The 19545-nt window shown below is 41.9% G+C and overlaps 1 protein-coding gene across 1 annotated transcript; it reads right to left on the bottom strand.

Annotated features, from left to right (window-relative positions):
- Positions 1-4: 4 nt before the first annotated feature.
- On the bottom strand, positions 5-14825 carry LOC146494786 (zinc finger protein PLAGL2-like). The gene is made up of 2 exons (XM_085145086.1): positions 14469-14825; positions 5-6366 (listed from the first exon to the last, which is right to left on the bottom strand). Exon 2 carries the CDS (start codon positions 5973-5975, stop codon positions 4674-4676), a length of 1302 nt encoding a protein of 433 aa, XP_085001212.1. The 5' UTR covers positions 5976-6366; positions 14469-14825; the 3' UTR covers positions 5-4673.
- Positions 14826-19545: the final 4720 nt, after the last annotated feature.

Below are 19545 nucleotides of genomic sequence, written 5' to 3'. Positions count from 1 at the left end.
GAACAAAAATATTTGTGCTTACAGTATTTTGTGCTCTTTTCATAAAGTCTGTAAGTTTGAATGAGTCGTCAGTACTATATTTTAGACAAAGAAATAACATCAACCTGAGACAGTCTAGAGCAGGGGTGTCAAACTCAAATACACAGTGGCCAAAATTCAAAACTGGAACAAAGTTGCGGGCTAACATTACTATTTATTGGAAAAAAAATCTTCCTCCAGATATGAGAATGAATCTTTTCTTATGGACCCAAACAAGTTTTGCTGAAAAACTGAATATGGAACAAGCATAGCTTAATACTAAACAATATATATATTAGCTGTATAATACCAGTAGGCCAGCTCTAATAGTAATTTGGTATGGCTTCGCGGGCCAAATGTAATTAGGCTGCGGGCCAAAGTTTGACACCTATGGTCTAGAGAAACCCACAGTTACTGTCATTATCAGAATGATCTGAAATAGCTTGTATTTTGGCATTTTTAGCATCAGACTGGTTTTACAACAGCTTCACACACAGTATTTTAACAGTATTTAACAAACCAGCTTGCAGGTGTTGTGCTTTAATTCAATCAACAATCAACAAGACCCAATTCCACATTACTGTGAACAGCTACATTCACCTACACCAAATGCCAGATGTGTTATCCACTGAGATAGACATGTCAGAATCCTCACCATGGAGATCTGACAGGATGTATGATCATGAAGTGCCAGCAGATCATTCATGGAAATCTTCTCTAGACCTCCAACATAGAAATGCTGCACCTGTAAGAACCTCCCCCCAAAACATACAGCTCAAAAATATTAAAATGCACAGATGCATAATTTAACAATCTTCTTGTAGAGTGTGAGTGTGTGTGAGAGAGAGAGATAGAAAGTGTCTGTATGTGTTTTTGTCATGAAATGTACTTAGAAATGAGGGCGGGAAGCCACAATACAGCACAAGACAGGGCTGATATGGTACTATGAGGTTTTTAACTATGAGATCTCGTGGGCAAACCAAAATGCATCATTACAAACCATCTGGGAATTGCTAGTCTGCTTTATCGGGAGCAACAAAGGTACATACAGGAAGAAGGTGCTTTGTTGTGGACTATTTGAGAACAGAGCCTATATGATCATTTCACAGCTAGTTACCGCATACAGATCTTGGCACATCTATATTACCTTGCTGCATCCCAGAATGCAAAGCATACTGGCTCAAACTTGTAGTGTATACTTGGTAGTTGGTTTGACTCTATATTAATTTTTAATGTATTGACAATAGTCATATTTTAAAATGACATTCTATGGGATTAACAGAAATATCTGAAAAGCTTCTGGCTTTATGGCCACAGATTCTGCCTTCTTATGCTTGTATTTAAGTGCAATTCACTCACTAATAAAAAGTAAACTAAATCTGGTTTAAAAATAATCTATAGGTAGCGTCAGCATGCAGAAGACCAGCACAGTTACTATCCTATTCGCCTTGTTTCTGTATACAAATACAGCTTACATGAAGGTACTCCAAGTCTGGTTAAATACACATACTCCAACTTTGCAATTTGATTTCCATAAAAATGCACATAGACACAGACAGTGTAAATCTAAAGATTTTATTTTGTATGACATTATGTTCAGATAATTAGAAAATGACAACTCCTTTTCTTGTCACAGTCTCCTAGTCTATTAAACTAGAATATAAATCCCTAAAGCAAAAAGTAACTAAGTTTAAGGTGGCTAAACCTGCACTGGACTGGCTCTCAAAGCCGGGCTAAATGCAGGCACCACAGTCATTAGTGAGGTGAAACCTTGTTTCTGCCCTTCTCCGCCATCAGTCTGGAGTGCGTTTGATCACATTTGCCATAGTTGCTTAAGCTACCTTTCCAGGGTGTACCCCGCCTCTCGGTCTACGGTAGCTGGGATAGGCTTCAGAGGCCGACAGAGCAGCGAGCAGTGCAACCAGTTGTAGTCACAGCTCACGTGAAGACCATCTGTGTTTGCTGGCAAACTTTTCAAACATACATTCTCAAACAATTATGCCAAATTTGGGACAGCCTCTCTGTGGCTGTCCAGCTTATTGTTCTTCACACGTATCGTATGTATTGTTCCATACGACTGTTGATTTTGTTTTGTGTTCTGGAGACTTATTCGATTTTTGATCAATCTGCTACGCTCACTGTAGGAACATTTATTTGGAACACGTCAGCGCTCCCTTCAATTTCATCTCAACATTCCAATAAAGAGTTGTGAAATTCCTTTAGACGGAGGCCTGATCCCTAACCGAAACAAGTGTTAAACAGGCTGAGGCACGAGCAGTGAACGCACAGGCTGTAGCATCAGCTGCAGCAGATAGCTTCAATAAAAACTACAGAACTACAAAGTACATGTGCTTGTGACAAAAATAAGACTACACAGAGAAGTTTCTCTGCAGTTAGATGGACAGCTTCCCGTCTCATCTGAGGTAGTAAATAAGTAGAAATATCATTAAAGGCAAGTACAGAAATGACTCTCCAATATAGCACTCGAGCCCACGTGTATATGCAGGCTGTCAGAATGACTTCTGAAAAATTCCCCTTCTTCAGTGCTAAAAACTGCTTCGTGTTAAAACAATTTCTAATGATTGCTGCAAAAGTTACGTGACAATGTAGAGGTAGAAGGTTTGAATTATGTCTGCAACTACATAAAGAACAAATCTACCTTTAAAGTTTCAATATAATGGCACCAAAATAGTCCAAACAACTAAAAGCAAACAGAAATAAAGCAGAAAGCCACAGTTCCAGGTCTGAGGTACACATCAAATTCAAACTTTTTGAGAATTGTCCTAAGTGCTTCAACCCAGTCACGAGATTAGACACTCTTAGAGAGGCACAACAGTAGCATTTTAAGACAATGTGAAGCCTGGCACAGTGCTAATTAGAGGGGTTTATGAATGAAGGTTGAGGAAAGAGTCATCTAAATGACTCCCTCTCTAAAGATCACATCAGTCACTTCACACCAGTTGAAGACTTAAAACCATTCCACCAGCCCTGACACATTGGGTGAATGTCAGGTAACTGGGTCTGTTACTGGAGGCTTCTTGTTTTGCTGTGACACCATCCACTCTTTAGCTGCTTCCCCGTGTATCAGCAGCAAAGGTGAGACCAGGACAAGAGGGATGAGGGTGCTTATAGTGCTAATTTTATCAGATTCACAGAGTCCAGCACCACAGCCACTGAAGAACGGTGTTAATAGCAACAGTAAAATGGGTAGAAATGCTCCACATGGATGTTCGTGCTCGGTTCTAACGGTGCTCACATCCAGTGGTCCAGTTCAGAAAAAAGAAAACACAGGTAACAGGGTGGAATGTGAAGCTTCCTTCTGCTTAAATCAGTTCCCAGCTGCCCCATGTTAGGTCACGAAGCCAGGGCGGCCACCGTCCAACCAATACTTCCTACCATTTCCAGCAATCCCTTGATTCACATGTGTACATTTAAAAGGTTTCTCGTAATGCTGTGGTCATTGCAGCAGCAGCCGCCAATGAGAAAAATAATATTAAGCTGATTTGAAAAAACACACCCAAACCTAGAAAACATGGGATTCAGTGGTTTGTTTAAATATTCCCCATAAATATGAAAGTAACAGATTTTTCTCTGTAATACTGCATCCTGTTCATACTGGCCGTTAAATGACACCTCAGTAATGTATTTCAGCCTCCTAAATGTCCATATTTTGTTTCTCCCTGGTAGTCTGTCCAGAGTGGAGGCCACTTTTCAGCCCCTCTGGGACAGGCTCCAGCAACCTGGACTCTGAGATGGTTTAAGAAACTGAATAGCTGGAGAGCAAACTGTGATTCACCCAGTTGCTCTTTACAGGTAATCCATGCTGCAACTCAAAAACAGAAATATTTGGAACAAAACAGGTAGTACTGCACAATGAGTTAATTTTGCTGTAAGGAAACTTTGTCTTATCAGTTCCTATTGTGTCAAATATTCTGGTTCAGAGTCAGAACATTTCGAAACCTGTTTCCCCATCGGTAACAGTGGAGCAGCCCCCCATGTGTTTTGGCATGTCTTCGGTGAAAATAAAAAATAAAAGATTTATGACTAAATGTCCCTAAGCTTCTAAAAAGGGACTGTGTTAATGGTCACAAAGCTCATTCCATTTCATTTGTGCTTCATTTCCAGTAAGATGGATGAGATGTTTGATCTGACAGACATTTGTAGAGGGTTGCTGAAACTTGAAGCGGACAAAATACGCTTCATTTTGAAAGACAATAACATGTGGATGCATCGTATGGATGATGCACGGCATTGACAGGAAGCTGATGCAAATGTCAAACAAACAGGTGCTCTGAGGCTTAGTCTTTTCGGTAGTGCTCGCTCTGTAATGCGCCAATGTTTTCACATCCACCTGAGTAAGGAAGGTGTCCTTTTCTCACAGATGACAGGCTCAGTGAGAGCAATGAGCAGCACCTGTATGAAGTGCATCTACTGTTTCTAGATGGAGAAGTACAAGTATATTTTGGTTGCAGTTAAAACATCTACACCTTCTTAAACATTCAAGCTTACTTTAAATAATGAGGTAATACTGCTGAGGTGATTTGTTGCGTTCAACAATATCTAAAACAAGACATCTGTTTTACAGTAAAGACGCCGTTCCTCAATTTGACTATTTTCATGAACAAAGACATTGAGCACTGCGCGGGGACAGCTGCTTACTGCTGAAAGGCCTGGTAGTAATGAGGTAGGGAAGTGGATGTGCTCATAGCAGGACTGCTGTATGCCTGAGGTAGTTGGGTGTGGTTGTGGGGCCCAGGGCCCTGTGGTGCATTAGCCTGCGGAGACTGGAAGAAGGTGAACGGCCCTGGAGCCTGGGAGGACAGCCCGGTGGAAGAGGATGGAGAGCACGCGGTGGTGGTGGTGGTAGGTGGATAGCTCATCACTAAGCTTCCCATCCCCATGTGAGGGCTGTACGGTGGCAGGCTGAAAGGTAAGAAGCTCAGCAGGGGTCCCAGGTCCATGTTAGTGGTGCAGGACAGCTCAGCTGAGGGCACAGCAGGGCTCCTGGACATCAAGTGTGGGTCACCACCAGCACTCACCCCTTCAGCCAGAACGTCCCTCTGAGGGGAAGCAGAAGTAGAGGTAGAGGAGTTTACTGCACTCAGGTGAGGCGGGGGGGCACTCTGCAGGTCCAGCAGGAAACTGTCCACGTCGCCACGAGGATATGAGGTAGAGCCGTGGTGCTGGTACCGTGGCACGTTGCTGTAATGCTGCTGCTGCGGAGCTGCCGATGGTGCCAGGTGATGATGGTGTGGTTGGGAAGATTGAGAGGGCATGTGGCAAGCCACACCCATGCTCGAGGACAAGGAGCCTTGAATAAGGCCATGAGGTTGGCTCATGCCAGGGACAGGACTGGCCATGTGGTACGAGGAGTACATTTCCCTGGAAAAAGTCTCCATGGGCTCCTTGGAGACAGAGGCCATCTCAGGGGTGACTGGGCTGGGCTCCTCTTTTACTGGGCACATAGTGGAGGGGCTCGGTGTAGCCACAGGAGTGCTGGAACTGCAGGGTGGCATCAACCCCGTCTCCTGGGCATGGCTCTTCTTCAAATGGCGAGTCAGGTGGTCTCTGCGGCCAAAGCGTTGGGCACAGCGCGGACACAGGAAGTCACGGCGTCCTGTGTGCACCACCGCGTGACGGCGCACATCCTTACGTGTGTAAAAACGGCGGTCGCATCTCTCACAGGAGTACTTCCTCTCTCTTACTGGCACCACAACATTAATGCTTCCCTCTGACGGTGGAGGCCTGTCAATATGGCCACCCAGGTGCTCCAGCAGGGAAGGAGCGACATCTGAGCAGGGCAGGGCTGCTGCAGCACTGTGAGCTGCCACGAGGTGGCGTCTGTAACCTAGCTGGGTGTTGTACTGCTTCCCACAGTCCTGGCAGTGAAAAAGCTGCCGAACGGCAGGATGGCTCTCCTGTGGCTGGCTCTTTAGATGGTCTTGCTGGTGGAACATGGTCTAATACAATGGTGGGTTTCGGCTGTGCTGCTCAGGGACTCTGGCCACGAGCCTGCGCTGATAAACACAAAACTCATGAGGAGACGGTACAATCAGCCCACGGAGTTCGGATCGTTTGTTAAAGTGCACGATAAATGCTAAGTGCTGTCTGACGGTCTCTTGCAGCAATGACTAGAGGTTTGTCCTGCCTTACTGGAGCAAGCCTGTGTCCAGCACTTGGTTTCTGTGACAGCAGCTGCCATAGCAACCCCAAAAGGGCTGTTGTGATGAGGAGCTTTGGAAGCTCAGACTGGGTCTGTGCGTTTCCTGAGAAATGTTCTTGTGTTGGCCTGCAGTCTAATTTAGCATTCAGTAGCTGAATGACAGGAAGCCCGTCATCTTCACAGACCTGCAAAACAGAAAAGTGCAGGAAAATGCGTCAGTGTGTTCACATGAAACCTCTGGGCTTAGATGGCATGCAGCAGACGTCACATGACAACTACAACAACAATAATAGTAATAGTACCACTATATCACCAAAAGATGTTTCTCTCTGAGCTCAAACACTTAAAGCTACAACTGTTAAGTTATTAGACTACTGTTCTCGTTTGTATACACGCATGCACAGAGTTATCAAAGCAATTAAAACTGTTTTCTGTTTAGCTGATACATGCCTACTCGTGTATGCAGTGAGGTAATCATATACATGACATTGGCATTTGTCTTTCTTTACTGTGCCAGAATTTTAATAGTTTCAGAACACAAAAACAGGTAAATTATTTGTGCCAAAGGAGAAACAGTTTAGACATGAGCTGCCAGTAGAAGAAGGTTTGAGGGTTCACCTTTATTAGAAAACACATAGTGATAGCGCATAGACTAGACACAAACGCAGTGAGCGAACAGAGGGAGACACCCAGCAAGGAGGCTCTAGTCAGGCTGAACGAGCACTGCTGCATCTAGCCATGCAGATATTTCTGCATCTTTGCCATTCAAAGACACGTGTATATGGTTTATTTTATGTAATATTAAATACTGAACTGTAAATTTTCAAGAAGAAAGTTTTTATTCAGGGGTTTCATAAAAGCCTTATTTTTAATATATTTATTACTACTTGGGAGAACGCACGAGGTTTAAGTCAATGTCAAAGAAAACTAAATAAACATGCAATCTAAACAAAATGCATCTTTACTCTGTCTTTTTGGAAGGCTTTATGAGTTTTGTTTATTTCTGTGTGTTTAAGTGTACAAGTGAAAGTGAATGAGTGAGTTTGTGTCTGTAAGCCCTTAAAGGAGAATGCGGTAGCTCCAATGAAGAGAAGCAAGCATATCAGCATTCTGAAGTTTGCCCTGTTGAAAACAAGACATTATGATAGAGTAGACATTAATATTTACTGTCCAACCTAAAATCACTCAGGTCAGTGTGTATATGAACACAATTTAACTGAGATAGTATTTTATATTATTTCACTTTCAATCTGGAAAAAAAAAAGACATGAAAAAAAAAAAAGACATGAAAACCTTGAAATAAATTACACACCGTGCCCCATTTTTTGCCCGTTTGCTTCCACAATAAGACGGCTGACATAAGCCTTCAGCAAACATGTATCAGACCACATTAAGAGTTTATCTGTATTCTTAATGCATCTTCTGGATGCTTACTGCAGATTTTTCTCTGTGTAAAACAAAGAGCGGTGGATGGAACAGCTACAAAGTTTGCTTGTCTTCATGTCGGAGTTTGTTGATCAGGTGCTTTGATGAAGAACTTGGCTAGTTTTTGCCAGCAAAGGTTTTAATGGTGATTACGGGAACAGCGCTAGTGTTTTGGACATGAGAAACATTTTCTTTCACTCAAGCTGAGTTCACAAAGTATCAAAGCAAAGAATTTGTGTCTAAATTTTTTTTATAATTAAATTATTCGAAATACCCAATGAATCACTGCGGCCCTAGTTGCATGCCCACGTGAGGTTTTCAGACAAATTCACGTCATGGTAGTCTACCATGACCACTGTGACCTGGATAACTAAGAACCTACACTGACATCTTAGGGATATTTCATTACAATGTTTTTGTTTTCGTTCAAGTTTTCTCTTTCATCCCTCCCATTAGCCCTTTTCCATGGTTGTCTTACTTCTTTCACTGCACCGATCACCTGTTTTCCTACACAGTCACAAACCCCCCCCCCCCCCCCTGATTTTTACACATCGGCATGGCACAATCACACACACACGCACTCAGTGTCAGCACATCCACTATAGCCTCACAGACAAGTACGTACATGCTCCATCCATCTATTCTCTTCCACGTATCCTTGCCAGGGTCGCAGGGGGGTTGAAGCCTATTCCAGCTGTCCTAGAGAGGAAGGGTACTCCCTGGACAGGTCGCCAGGCATCCGCAGGGTTAACACATAGAGACACCCAACCACTCACACTCACACCTATGGGCAATTTAGAATTTCCAGTTAACCTATCCCCACAAACTGCATGTCTTTGGATTGTGAGAGGAAGCCGGAGCGCCCGGAAAGAACCCATGCAAACATGGGAAGAACATGCAAGCTCCACACAGAAAGACCCTGACTTGATGGTGGAATTGAACTCACTGTTGCCTCACACCTCTTGGTGTAACAGTACAAACCATAGTGCCACCGTGCTACCCTTACTCATTTCCATTAGTATTATTATACTCACAGCAGGGCTCGCAAAATTTCAAAATCCCTGGTAGCCCTTCGGGCAGGGACTCTTCAGTTTTTGGTAGCCCAAAATAAATTTAAGTAGCCCGAATAAAAAAGAGCAATTTTTTTATTGATGTTTTGTTTCCTTTACAATATTATACAGTATAATATTGTAAGTATAATATTGTAACGGAAACAAAACATTAATCAAAAAATTGTTGAAACACAAATTTCAACATTGAATAAAAATTACAATCATCAACTCAAATACTTGGTTCTAATTGAACAGAAATTTCTATGAACTTGTAAGAACTGTGTAGAACATAAATCAGTCTGTGTCAGATCCTGAATTTGAAATTTCCACTGAAGTCACGGGTAAGAGACAAGTGGAACCAAGATCGAGGCCATTTGCTTTTTAAAGTTTGCAAAGACTGCTAAATTTTGCCAGTGGTAGTTCACTCTTTGCAACATAGTCTGTTCTAAACAGATTTTTCAGGTTTATTTTTAGTATGTTATTTGCAATTGGTGTTTGTTCTGGGAAAGATATTACAGACTGAGCAATAATGCATTTCTTGCATTTCTCATGGGTTCTAATGGGGGCCTTTCATAAAATTACTGGTCCCAGTAACAAAGGCGCTTGTCGACTCAGAAATCGAGGGAAAACCAACAACACACCCGGCAGAACATTATGTTATTTACATAATTTAAGTGGTCCGCAGGTGCGCATTCGCTGTCAAAATAAAAGACGCGCACCAGATAAGAAGTTGCAGCGCGCGTTTGCGTCCATATAAAAAGCACTGTTTTTGTCCGCTAGAGCGGGATTTTCACAGCGCATTCTGCACCACATCTCTGTGTGTTCATCATTTGTTTGAAGCCAGCTCACCTCCTGCAACCACTTTTCCGAGAATACGCGCTTCTTTTGTGGTTCGGACTCCTTCTGACATTCCTTTGGAGGTGGAGGAACACCAAAGTAATTGCTTAAAGGAGCTTGCTTCTTCGACATTTTTAAGAGTTCTAAACAAATGTCTGTCCTCCTCCAGAAAATCCTATGTACGCAAACACGCGTTGCAACTTCTTATCTGGTGCGCGTCTTTTATTTTGACAGCGAATGCGCACCTGCGGACCACTTATGTGCACCTCTGGTTATTTAGCTCGTCATATTGCAGCCACAGAAATTCTTTTGTCCATGAAACCAAAAAGCTGCTCTTTCTTTTTGCCTTATAGTCTGATTTGTCATAACTTTTCCGTTTTGTGGTAAGCTTTTCTTGGGCTGTCACTTCTTCACCCTGACCTGTCTTATTTGGCTCAGCAGAACTAAAATATATATCCTGCTGCTTTTACACACGCACTCACATAACGGTCAGCGATTCTCTGCGCGATCAACCTCTCACATGTTTAAGCTTGCTGCGGGAGATTTAACTTGTCATGTTTGCATAGTAAGCTAACGATTGATACGACGATGTCAGAGGAATTGGTGCTCAAATTATCGTCACTCACCAATCAGTACTGTCGCTCTCTATACACAGTTCGCGCGATTGCAAAGTGAAAGCAAAAAACAAGCGCAAATTCTGGCTCACCGATGCCAATGACATAATTACCCAGCTACATTTCCGAAAGAATGCAAAAGCATTGACATATATTTTTCCTTCCTATGATAGCCCGACGGGCAGGGCAGAGATAGATTTTGGTAGCCCGACTGGAAAAATCGCTAGCCCCGGGACGTCGGGCTAGCGATTTTGCGAGCCCTGCACAGTACATTCATAATGTAACAATGTAATATATCACTTGTTCTTGGGGGCGACCTCAACTTTGGACTAAATGAAGAAATGGACAGGAGCAAATTCTGTGTCGATAAATTTTTATAATTGATGTCATCGATTATGTTGACGAATCGTTGCAGCCCAAGTGGAAAGTTAAAGTTTTTGTACCACAAAATGTTTATGCAAATTGGAGATGGTTGAGCAAACAGCCCAAATTGATTTGAGATGGAGTGACTCAATTAGGCGGTGAGGCGCAGAGAAAGTGAGGCACAGAAAAATTAGATTGGATAAATAACGTCTTGATGCATTCTCAATCATCCAGGAAAATAAATCTCCAAAAGTTGATTCTGTTCATCTGGACGTAGCGTTTTCTGGGAGAAACGTTTCGTCACTCATCCAAGTGACTTCTTCAGTCTCAGCTGACTGCAGGTTTCCCCAATCTTATAAACAGTACATTTGCATAATGACTGAAACCAGCCCACTGAGGAACAATGGGCTGTGAGGTCAGTTCCTTAATCATAGTCAAAGGAGCTTGCAAAGAAAAGCGTCTGGACTTCTTTAAGTTACTTGAAGACGTTTCTTTGCAAGCTCCTTTGACTACGATGACCTGGATGACTGAGAACCTTCACAGACATTCCTTAATCATAATTATGCAAATTCTCATGACCATTGATCAAAGACGAAACGTTTCTCCCAGAAAACGCTACGTCCAGATGAACAGAATCAACTTTTGGAGATTGGATAAATAACATTTTTGTACAGAAAGGAAGCCAGCTAATGTGTCTCTCTATGAATCTCTGTGAATGTTGGATAGAAACCACTTAAGCATAGGAAAAAAGTGCTTATATAAATAAGTGTATAAGGCATGTTGTATAAAGCACTTTGAGTGCTCAGGTAGAGAAGAAATTGAGGTAGACTCCAATTACCAAGAGGGACAGAGAGCACAAGGATGTCAAACATCTGTCAATTCTTAAGCTCAAAGTCTGGATTTTTTTTCCACCTTGAAAATAATCAACAATACTTTAATGAGGTCTTACAAAATTGTGCTTGTTCATGTCTTGAATGTGTCACAAGTGTTGCAAAGATTAGGCTTTAACCTCCTAAGACCCAAACTCTTTCATGGCATGCATTTTTAATTTTTCTTTGGTATTTGGGTTGATTGGGACCTGATGAATGTAAAAACAAAGAATTTTTTTTAACCTAATTTTTGTTTCTGAGAAAAATGAGATCCACATATGAGGACATTCGTTTTAAATTTTGATAGAACAGTGGCAGTATAACATCCTTGAAAGTGGATATCAGGCCCTTGTAGAGAAAAATTAAGTATTTTGGTCTAGACAACCCAAAATGTGATGTCCACATATGTGGACGCCAGGTCCTAGGAGGTCAACTAACCTAATTTTTTAGATAAAAACAAGATGACAATCATGGCTGACTGCTATCCTTATTCAGTATCACCTGACTCTAATATAAGCAAATTAACCAATCCTTTTTTGCCCTCAACTATATTTATTACTGACCATTTCCCTAAATAAATTCATGAATGGACGGGTGTTGTTTATTTTTAATATTCAACAATTAGTTGGATTTTAATCTTGATCACAATTTTGGCTTTCTACAATTAAATGGACATGATGGAGCGATACTAAAAATGAGTGTTCCAAATACAGAACACAAAGCAGAAGAAAATCAAGCACTCCCTCAGACAGCCCCTGATGACATGCCTGCTTGTGCCAATTAGAGCTGTCCCCTGCAACATGCAGCATGAAGATTCCTGGACTAGTCTGGACGAGTAACACTATGTACAAAGACAGATAAACAACCAAATTCACATGTCTGACACAGCAGAAGCTGAAGAGATTGTCCCTCAATGTGGATCATGATCTGTTGTTTAGACATACTGTGGCCATACTGGGAAAGTGACACTAAGCAAGACCAAATGATATGCAAAGCATGCTATGGAGTTTTGTCTGCACTGCAAAACAACAACTAATTCAACAACAACAACAACAACCCCCTGAAAACACACAATGAAGTGCAGTATGAATGCATGAAGACCAAGAAAAACAGTGCAACACGATCAAAGTGAAAGGTGTGCTACCCTGATTGCATTTGGGTAAAATGCGCCCAGCTACCTCACTGACCTCCTCAATCTGTACACTCCTTGTCGTGCATTAAGATCATCAGGTCAATTACTCCTGGCCCAACCTAAGTTTAGACTGAAGACCAGAGGCGATCGTGCCTTTGCTTCAGCTGCACCCAACCTTTGGAATAGCCTCCCTGCTTCTATTCGAGCCTTGGACTCTATCCAATCCTTTAAATCAAGATTGAAAGCATATCTATTTGACTTGGCTTTCCTGACCAGTTAATACCCTTTTAAATCTTTTACATTTTAAACTTTTAAATCTTTTATTAAATTGTATTAAATTTATTATTTTATTATTCATTTTACTGCTGTTTTTGTCTTCTTAGCGGATTTTGTATTTATCTAACTCTTCTGGTCTGTTAGTGCCTCTATCCTGTCTGTGCTAGTGCCCGATTTGTACCCTGTTATTGACTTATGCTGACTCTCCATATTACTGTGAAGCACTTTGGTGTGCCTTCGGGTTTTTAAATGTGCTATATAAATAAAACTGTATTTTATTGTATTGTACTGTAAAATCTTTTCATTTATACTTTTTTTCTTCTATGAGATGCACTCAATTTGTTTAAATGAACAGGAATTGCTTTATTTTGATGCAAAGATTTCTGCAAAAATGAAATATGTGAATGCAGTGCATGAAAATAAAAACATTTTTGTCACCAAATTCAATGAGTAATTGTCAAAAATAACTGCAATCGAAGAACTGATAAAAATAATTGTGATAATCGTTTTGGCCATAATCATGGAGCCCTACTTCTCGCAATGTGTTGCTGTAAAAGTGATTATGGCTGCTACTTATGACTTATTAGGAAGCTCACAGATTATTCTCTTTATGTTATTCTCACATTCACATTTGTGAGCGTGTTTGGAAATGTGGCTATGGGGTCAAAGCCTGTGATCAGTCGTCTCCGTCAGCCTAAACCAGTGGCCACTGCGTGTGCGTTTACATGTTTGGGCCCGTTAGCGCAGTAATAACCAAACGTTTGCTATATAACTTCTCTAGTTAGTACATGCAGTTTTACTGTCACGTGCATCATTAAGTTCACTTGACACATACAAATTCACGAGCAGGCTTTGGTGCTGGGCTAACTGCTTTTACTCTGCAGAGAATAAGTCACGGTTTTTTGTTTCCATTTAAAGCATTTAAACCGTGATGTTAGACTAAATATTTTATTCCCATGTATAAAAATGTCTGTTCACTTTCAATAATGTTGTTGGTAAATATATTTTTAAAGCGTTAGAATTCACCAATGTTTATTTTCATAGCTCTCGCTCAGTTTCACTTGTTTAGCTGACACCGACTGGGAGAAAGTTGGTGCTTTTACACGATGCTCGCTGAACACGAGGTCCCTGTTCTTCAAACTTGGACAGAGGCACTGAATGAAGCTGACACGAAAAGTAGCGCCGGGATATCGCAGTGCCATCTTGTGGGTCCTAAGTATTGAACTGCAATCAAATAAATTTCTGCCTAATAACTTTCAGTTCCTGAACTCAACTATTAAGTACCTTCCTGGTGAAGGAGCCAAACTGATGAGTTGACGAGCGCCGGGAAACTGAGCCCACGCAGCTTTGTGGACTGACAAGAGTCGGGGGGGCGGGTGGACAGGGTCATTACCACATCGGGCTAAATATGACCGCTAGCCTGCCTGCGTTTACAACATTCGGCAGTGGATGTGAAATCAGGTTTAGTACTTGTGTATTACCATGTTTATTGGGTCTATAATATACGTGCTTTATATCAGGGACATCCACAGACTGGTGTCAGTGCAGCTAAGGATGAAGTCCCGATATTAACCGAGCCAACAAGCTGATTAAACAACAAAAGATGAACGCTTCACTAACTTGCGTCGGAGTTTGTCTCGCAGGAGCTAACTCACATACTTTGCCCAGCAGCGTTAAACTCCAGCTCGGCCGATCAGACGAGGGATCGGTGGTACTTACCGACTGAGCCTAGGTCCACCTCTCCGTCCAGCCTCCGCTCCGACTCCATGTCGACATTTTGCAACAAGTTTAAAGGTGTTTGTTGGACTTCGGGCCTTGACTGCTGGGCGCCGCGCTGGAAGCCAGGCATTCTGGGAGAGTGACGTCACACGGATTTAGAACTGTAGAAAACGGGCTGTTAACACACACACGGAGATTCAGAATCGCGCTGCTTTTGATGTGACCACTGTTGACAATTTAAACGTAGAACTCACTGAGCAATGTTCCTGAGTTTGTTACTTTTAAGCTAGGCATCATTGTTAGAGCATAGTTGGCACAATCTTCAGTCCTAAAAATAGGAATCATTTAAATATTGCCCCAGCAAAATGCCCTGTTAGTGCCCATGTGGGGCTACTGTGAGCAGTTGCCCACAGTGGACAGTTCACTGGTCAGGGCTCTTGGACGCCAATTCGAAGTGTTCTACTGTGTGTTTTTTGTTTTGTTTTGTTTTGTTTTTTATCTAGGTATGGTTTTACTGTATTGCCACTGGTTTTGGTATCATAGTCATGTTGAAAAATTAGCTGTTGCCACTCAGATGCTTTCCATGTAGTATTGCACGGTGCATGAAACTTTGACAATACTTATATCCAGTGTTGGTCAAGTTACTTGAAAAAAGTAATCAGTAACTAATTACTGATTACTTCCCCCAAAAAGTTATCCCGTTACTTTACTAATTACTTATTTTCAAAAGTAATTAATTACTTAGTTACTTAGTTATTTTTTAAAAACACGATTTACAACCTGAATAGGTGATAAAGCGATAGATCTTTCAGCCCAATTCTACTTTTTCTGCATAATCCATCATACAAAATGTAATCAGATGGAAAAGTCTCTTTTTAAAACTTGTTTTATTAGTTTTAATCTTTTAACTTTATGCATCAAGCAAAATTTTAATTAAATGCAACATTCTCTGACTGGAAGAAATTTGTTTAATATTTAAACCTATTTTCTGCACATTCCAGCACATAAAATCTTTTTTTTTGTGTGTGTTTACACTCACTCGTTCAAATAGATGCAAGTAAAACACAGCAGAAAATAAATAAAGTCAAAGACTAGCGGTCCTGTTGCTCTATTTTCACTTGTAAAGCAGGAGTAGGGTAGGCGGAAGTTTATCCTGGTGCAGGTGTGCCGCAGCGGTCAGTTGAAGAATCCGCGAGTTTCTCTGTGAGTTTCCCATTACGTGGTAGCGCACTCGGTGCTTGCTTGGAAGTTTAGGGGTTTTTTTTCGCTGTAAAAATAAGTTTTCTTCCCACGCACAATGCTAATGGACGCTAATGTTTTTGTCATTTTTTTTTTATGGAATCAAACTTAAAGTAAGGTCAGTACTTCCACGCTTTAAACACTGCACACTCATACTCTCTCCCACACTCAATATATTATCCATTGTTGCTCTGCACACAGCTGTTGTCACGAACGTCACACTTGCTTACGTCACTGTCCTGAGACATTCTCGCAAAAAAATCACAGTTTTAGTAACGTAGTAACGCAGTGTTCCTACGGGAAAGTAACGGTAATCTAATTACTGTTTTTGCAATAGTAATCCCTCACTTTACTCGTTACTTGAAAAAAGTAATCGGATTACAAGTTACAAGTAACGCGTTACTGTCCATCTCTGCTTATATCTATTTATAATTCCATCAATTTTGACAAGATCTCCAACAACTTTTTAAATGGACTGACAATGAGGTGGAGTTGTTGCTGCCAGTAACACAAAAGTACAAAGTTGCAAAAGCGAGTGAGAATTAAAGAATTTGAAGAAAAGCTATGTGGAGCATGCACAAACTGATATTAATCTTTAATAGGGTTGTCAAAATTGAGATCAAACAAAACAACTGCCTCCGCCATCTTAGTTTAATTTGTCACATGACTGCATTGTATGACTAAAATGCGTCATCGTTTTCGAAAGCCTCCGCGTTTTTGCAGTCCACACTGTGACGTGAAAACGCTGTTTTCAAATGTATGCACTTTGGAGAGCATTTTCAAAAAACCCTGTTTGCCTTGACCAAAAACGCAGTCTCAGTGTGGAGGGAAGGCCAAAACGGAGAGAAAAAAATGCATTTTCAAACAAAAATGTATTAATGTGGACATTACTAGAAACCAAATGTGCTAGCTACTTCAGTCACTTTAATGTACAATTTAGGTTCTTGTTCTCACTATAGCAAAATAGTGCTGACAGATCTAAACTTGAAGTAGCCCTTATACTTGTATGGAGGAGCAAATACTACTGTATGGAGAAGAGCCCTAACTATCACTTCATCACAGTTTAATATTGAACTGATCAATTGGGCTAAAAGAGGTATGTCAGCAAAGGTTTTGGTTGAAATTTAACATACAATGAAAATAGATTTATCATGAACCTTGTGGCAGGGTGTGGTTGGTGGCTCAGCTGCAGGGGAGGAGAGGAGCAGTGGGCTCAGGGTGTGGTGTCAGGGGAGGCTATCAAGGCAAGCTGAGGCCAGTATGTAAATGTGAACCCAAATGCAGACTCAGACAGGACAGAAGGGATTAGGTTAATGAGACTTTATTTATAAACACAAATGAAAACTGTACACAAGGGAATTATGCGTGGTGCATGAAACTTAAAAAGGGGTCTCTGAAACAGAGGGAAAGAAAGCTTAGAAGTGATACTGTGGTAAGGAGACAGGAGGAGATGTAACCGGAATGCCTAAGGGGGAGGCAGTGTTGGCCGGGTGAGTGTCCAAAGGGTTGAGAGTGAGCTGAGAGTACATCCTGATGATTCAGTGATCCGGGGACTGCAGTGGCAGGAAGGCAGGGAGGTGAGGAGTGGTGAGTCAATGAGCAGCAGTTAGAGTTTCTAAGGTTGACCAGCATCCAGGTGGACACAGAGGACTAGAGAGCACTGGTTTTAACTGGTCCAGAAACTCGAAAGGTGGGATAAAACCGAGGCGATGAAGGAAGCTTCAGCTTGACCGCTGAAGTGCTGATGGCTTTGTCCACTTCAAAAGGTCAGATGTAGCATGGCAATAGCTTGCAAGAAGTTGGATGTCCTTAGCTGCAAGCCATACCTTTTGTCCAGGAGTGTATGTGGGAGTCAGAGCACTTCGCTGATTTGCATAGTGATGTTGTGGGACGATGGACTGAAGCAGCGTCTCCCCTGTCCGTGTCCAGACTCAGCGACAACAGTGCAGGTGGTGCTGGTCAGATGGTACCGCAAGCTCAACCTTATGTTCCTGAAACAGTGGGGGTTGATACTCTAAGGAGGCTTCAAAGGGAGACAGAGCTGTAGCAGAGGAGGTAATGAGTTATGTGCATATTCCACCCAAGGAAGATAAGGTGACCAAGCGGCAGAGGGTGGTTTTCAGTTCTTTATTAAGGCATTCTGTTTGACTGTTAGTTTGTGGGTGATAACCTGAGCTGAGGTAGGGTTTATCTCCAAGAGCGGAGCAGAAAGTTTTCCACACCTGTGATGTGAATTGAGGGCCTGAACACCTGTTCCATTATGTTTCAGGCAGTCTCTGTGGTTGTGGCAAGCTTGTCTAATGCTATGAAGTGTGCAGCCTTGAAAAATCTGTAAATGACGGTGAGGATGGTAGTCTTTCCTCATGAGACAAGTAGCCCTGTGACAAAGTCTAATGCTATTTGTGACCAAGGCCAGTGAGGTGTAACCAAGGGCTGCAACAGACCCGTGCGGTGCTGAGTGGAGTTTTTATAGTATGCGCAGGTAGTGCAGGCTGCCACATAATCCCTGGCATCCTCGTCAACAGTGTCCCACCAGAAGTATCTCCTAATTAAGGAAGGGGTCCTACCTCTTCCTGGATGACATGAGAACATGGCTGTGTGGACCCAGTTCATTGCCACGGGGTGGGCAGCTGCTGCAACATTGTGTCAATTTGCTGGGGACCAGAACGTTGGCAAAGGACTGCCCCTAACCCAGTGTCTAAAGCAGGGGTAGGCAGCCTTTCTAATGGCGAGTGCCATTTAAAATTTCCTCAGAGGTCAGTGTGCCATATGATTGCATTAGCAATAAATTTAATAACGCTCTATATTAACAGTTACACACTATATAGAACCACTTTCTAGAATTATATTTGTTCGCAGATGTTGGCAGCTATCAGCGAATAGTTATCAGCTATTTTGAAACAAAAAAAGACACTTTTTATCCATAACAAGAACTCCATAACAGCAAATGGACTGTACAACAGAAAATACAAATGCCATTTATGGTCTCCTCACAAGAATGATAAGAAAAAATAAACTAAGCCAATATGGCATGTCTGTTAATACAGAGACACACATGTTAATATGATCTCTGGTCTCCCACTCAGAGACACAGGTCTCCGAGTGTCCAGCATTCAGACAGCTACCTGAGGACACTCATGTAAGAAAAAATCTGCTCACACAGATATGTAGAGCCAAATACTGTCAATAAGGCCTCTACAATGTTCTGAAGACAGTTAAACTTGTCAGGTAGTGATGTCCAGCAGGTGAAAATGCAAGCTCCATGAACACACACAGCTATGGATTCCAGCTGCTTCGATGTTGCTGCTTCGATGCATTAACTGGCATTAACTCAGCCAGTTAATGCAAGACAAATCTAGCTGCTCATTAAAGATTTCTGGTTTGATCAGAAAATAAAACATTGGTCTATATGCCTGAAAGTCCCAAAAATGCATTGTGTCTCAAGTCTACGAATGTATCCGTGTATTTCCGTGGTGCTGATGCTGTTCTGAGCGGAAAGCTCCTGAAGCTTTTGAAGTGTCGGAATGTGGAAAGCTAACAACGTCCCTCTCCCCAGTGGGCTAAGTTATTTTTAGCCAATTACAAGTTGAATCTGGTAGTTGGGGTTGTTAGCTAAGATACCTATTAAGAAGCTGATTTGTGATGTGCACCGCTGGCGCGGCCATTTATTTTTTGATGCACCTTCTCAGATTAATTCACTGCATGTCGTGCCCAGGGCTGGACTGGGACAAAAAAACAGCCCGGGCATTTTGACTAAAGACCGGCCCACCAGGTATTAAAGCCATAAAGCCTTTGAATGAAAACAAACGCTGTTGTAACAGTGATGTACAGTTTTGTT

The sequence above is a fragment of the Neolamprologus multifasciatus genome, chromosome 20, assembly GCF_963576455.1.
Source record: "Neolamprologus multifasciatus chromosome 20, fNeoMul1.2, whole genome shotgun sequence".
NCBI classification, from domain to species: domain Eukaryota; kingdom Metazoa; phylum Chordata; class Actinopteri; order Cichliformes; family Cichlidae; genus Neolamprologus; species Neolamprologus multifasciatus.
The sequence above is the reverse complement of the archived record's forward strand: the minus strand, read 5'-3'. Positions and strand labels throughout refer to the sequence as shown.

What these genes read in the sequence shown, in the direction of transcription:
- LOC146494786 (XM_085145086.1), bottom strand. Translation starts at nt 5,975, where the DNA reads ATGTTCCACCAGCAAGACCATCTAAAGAGCCAGCCACAGGAGAGCCAT.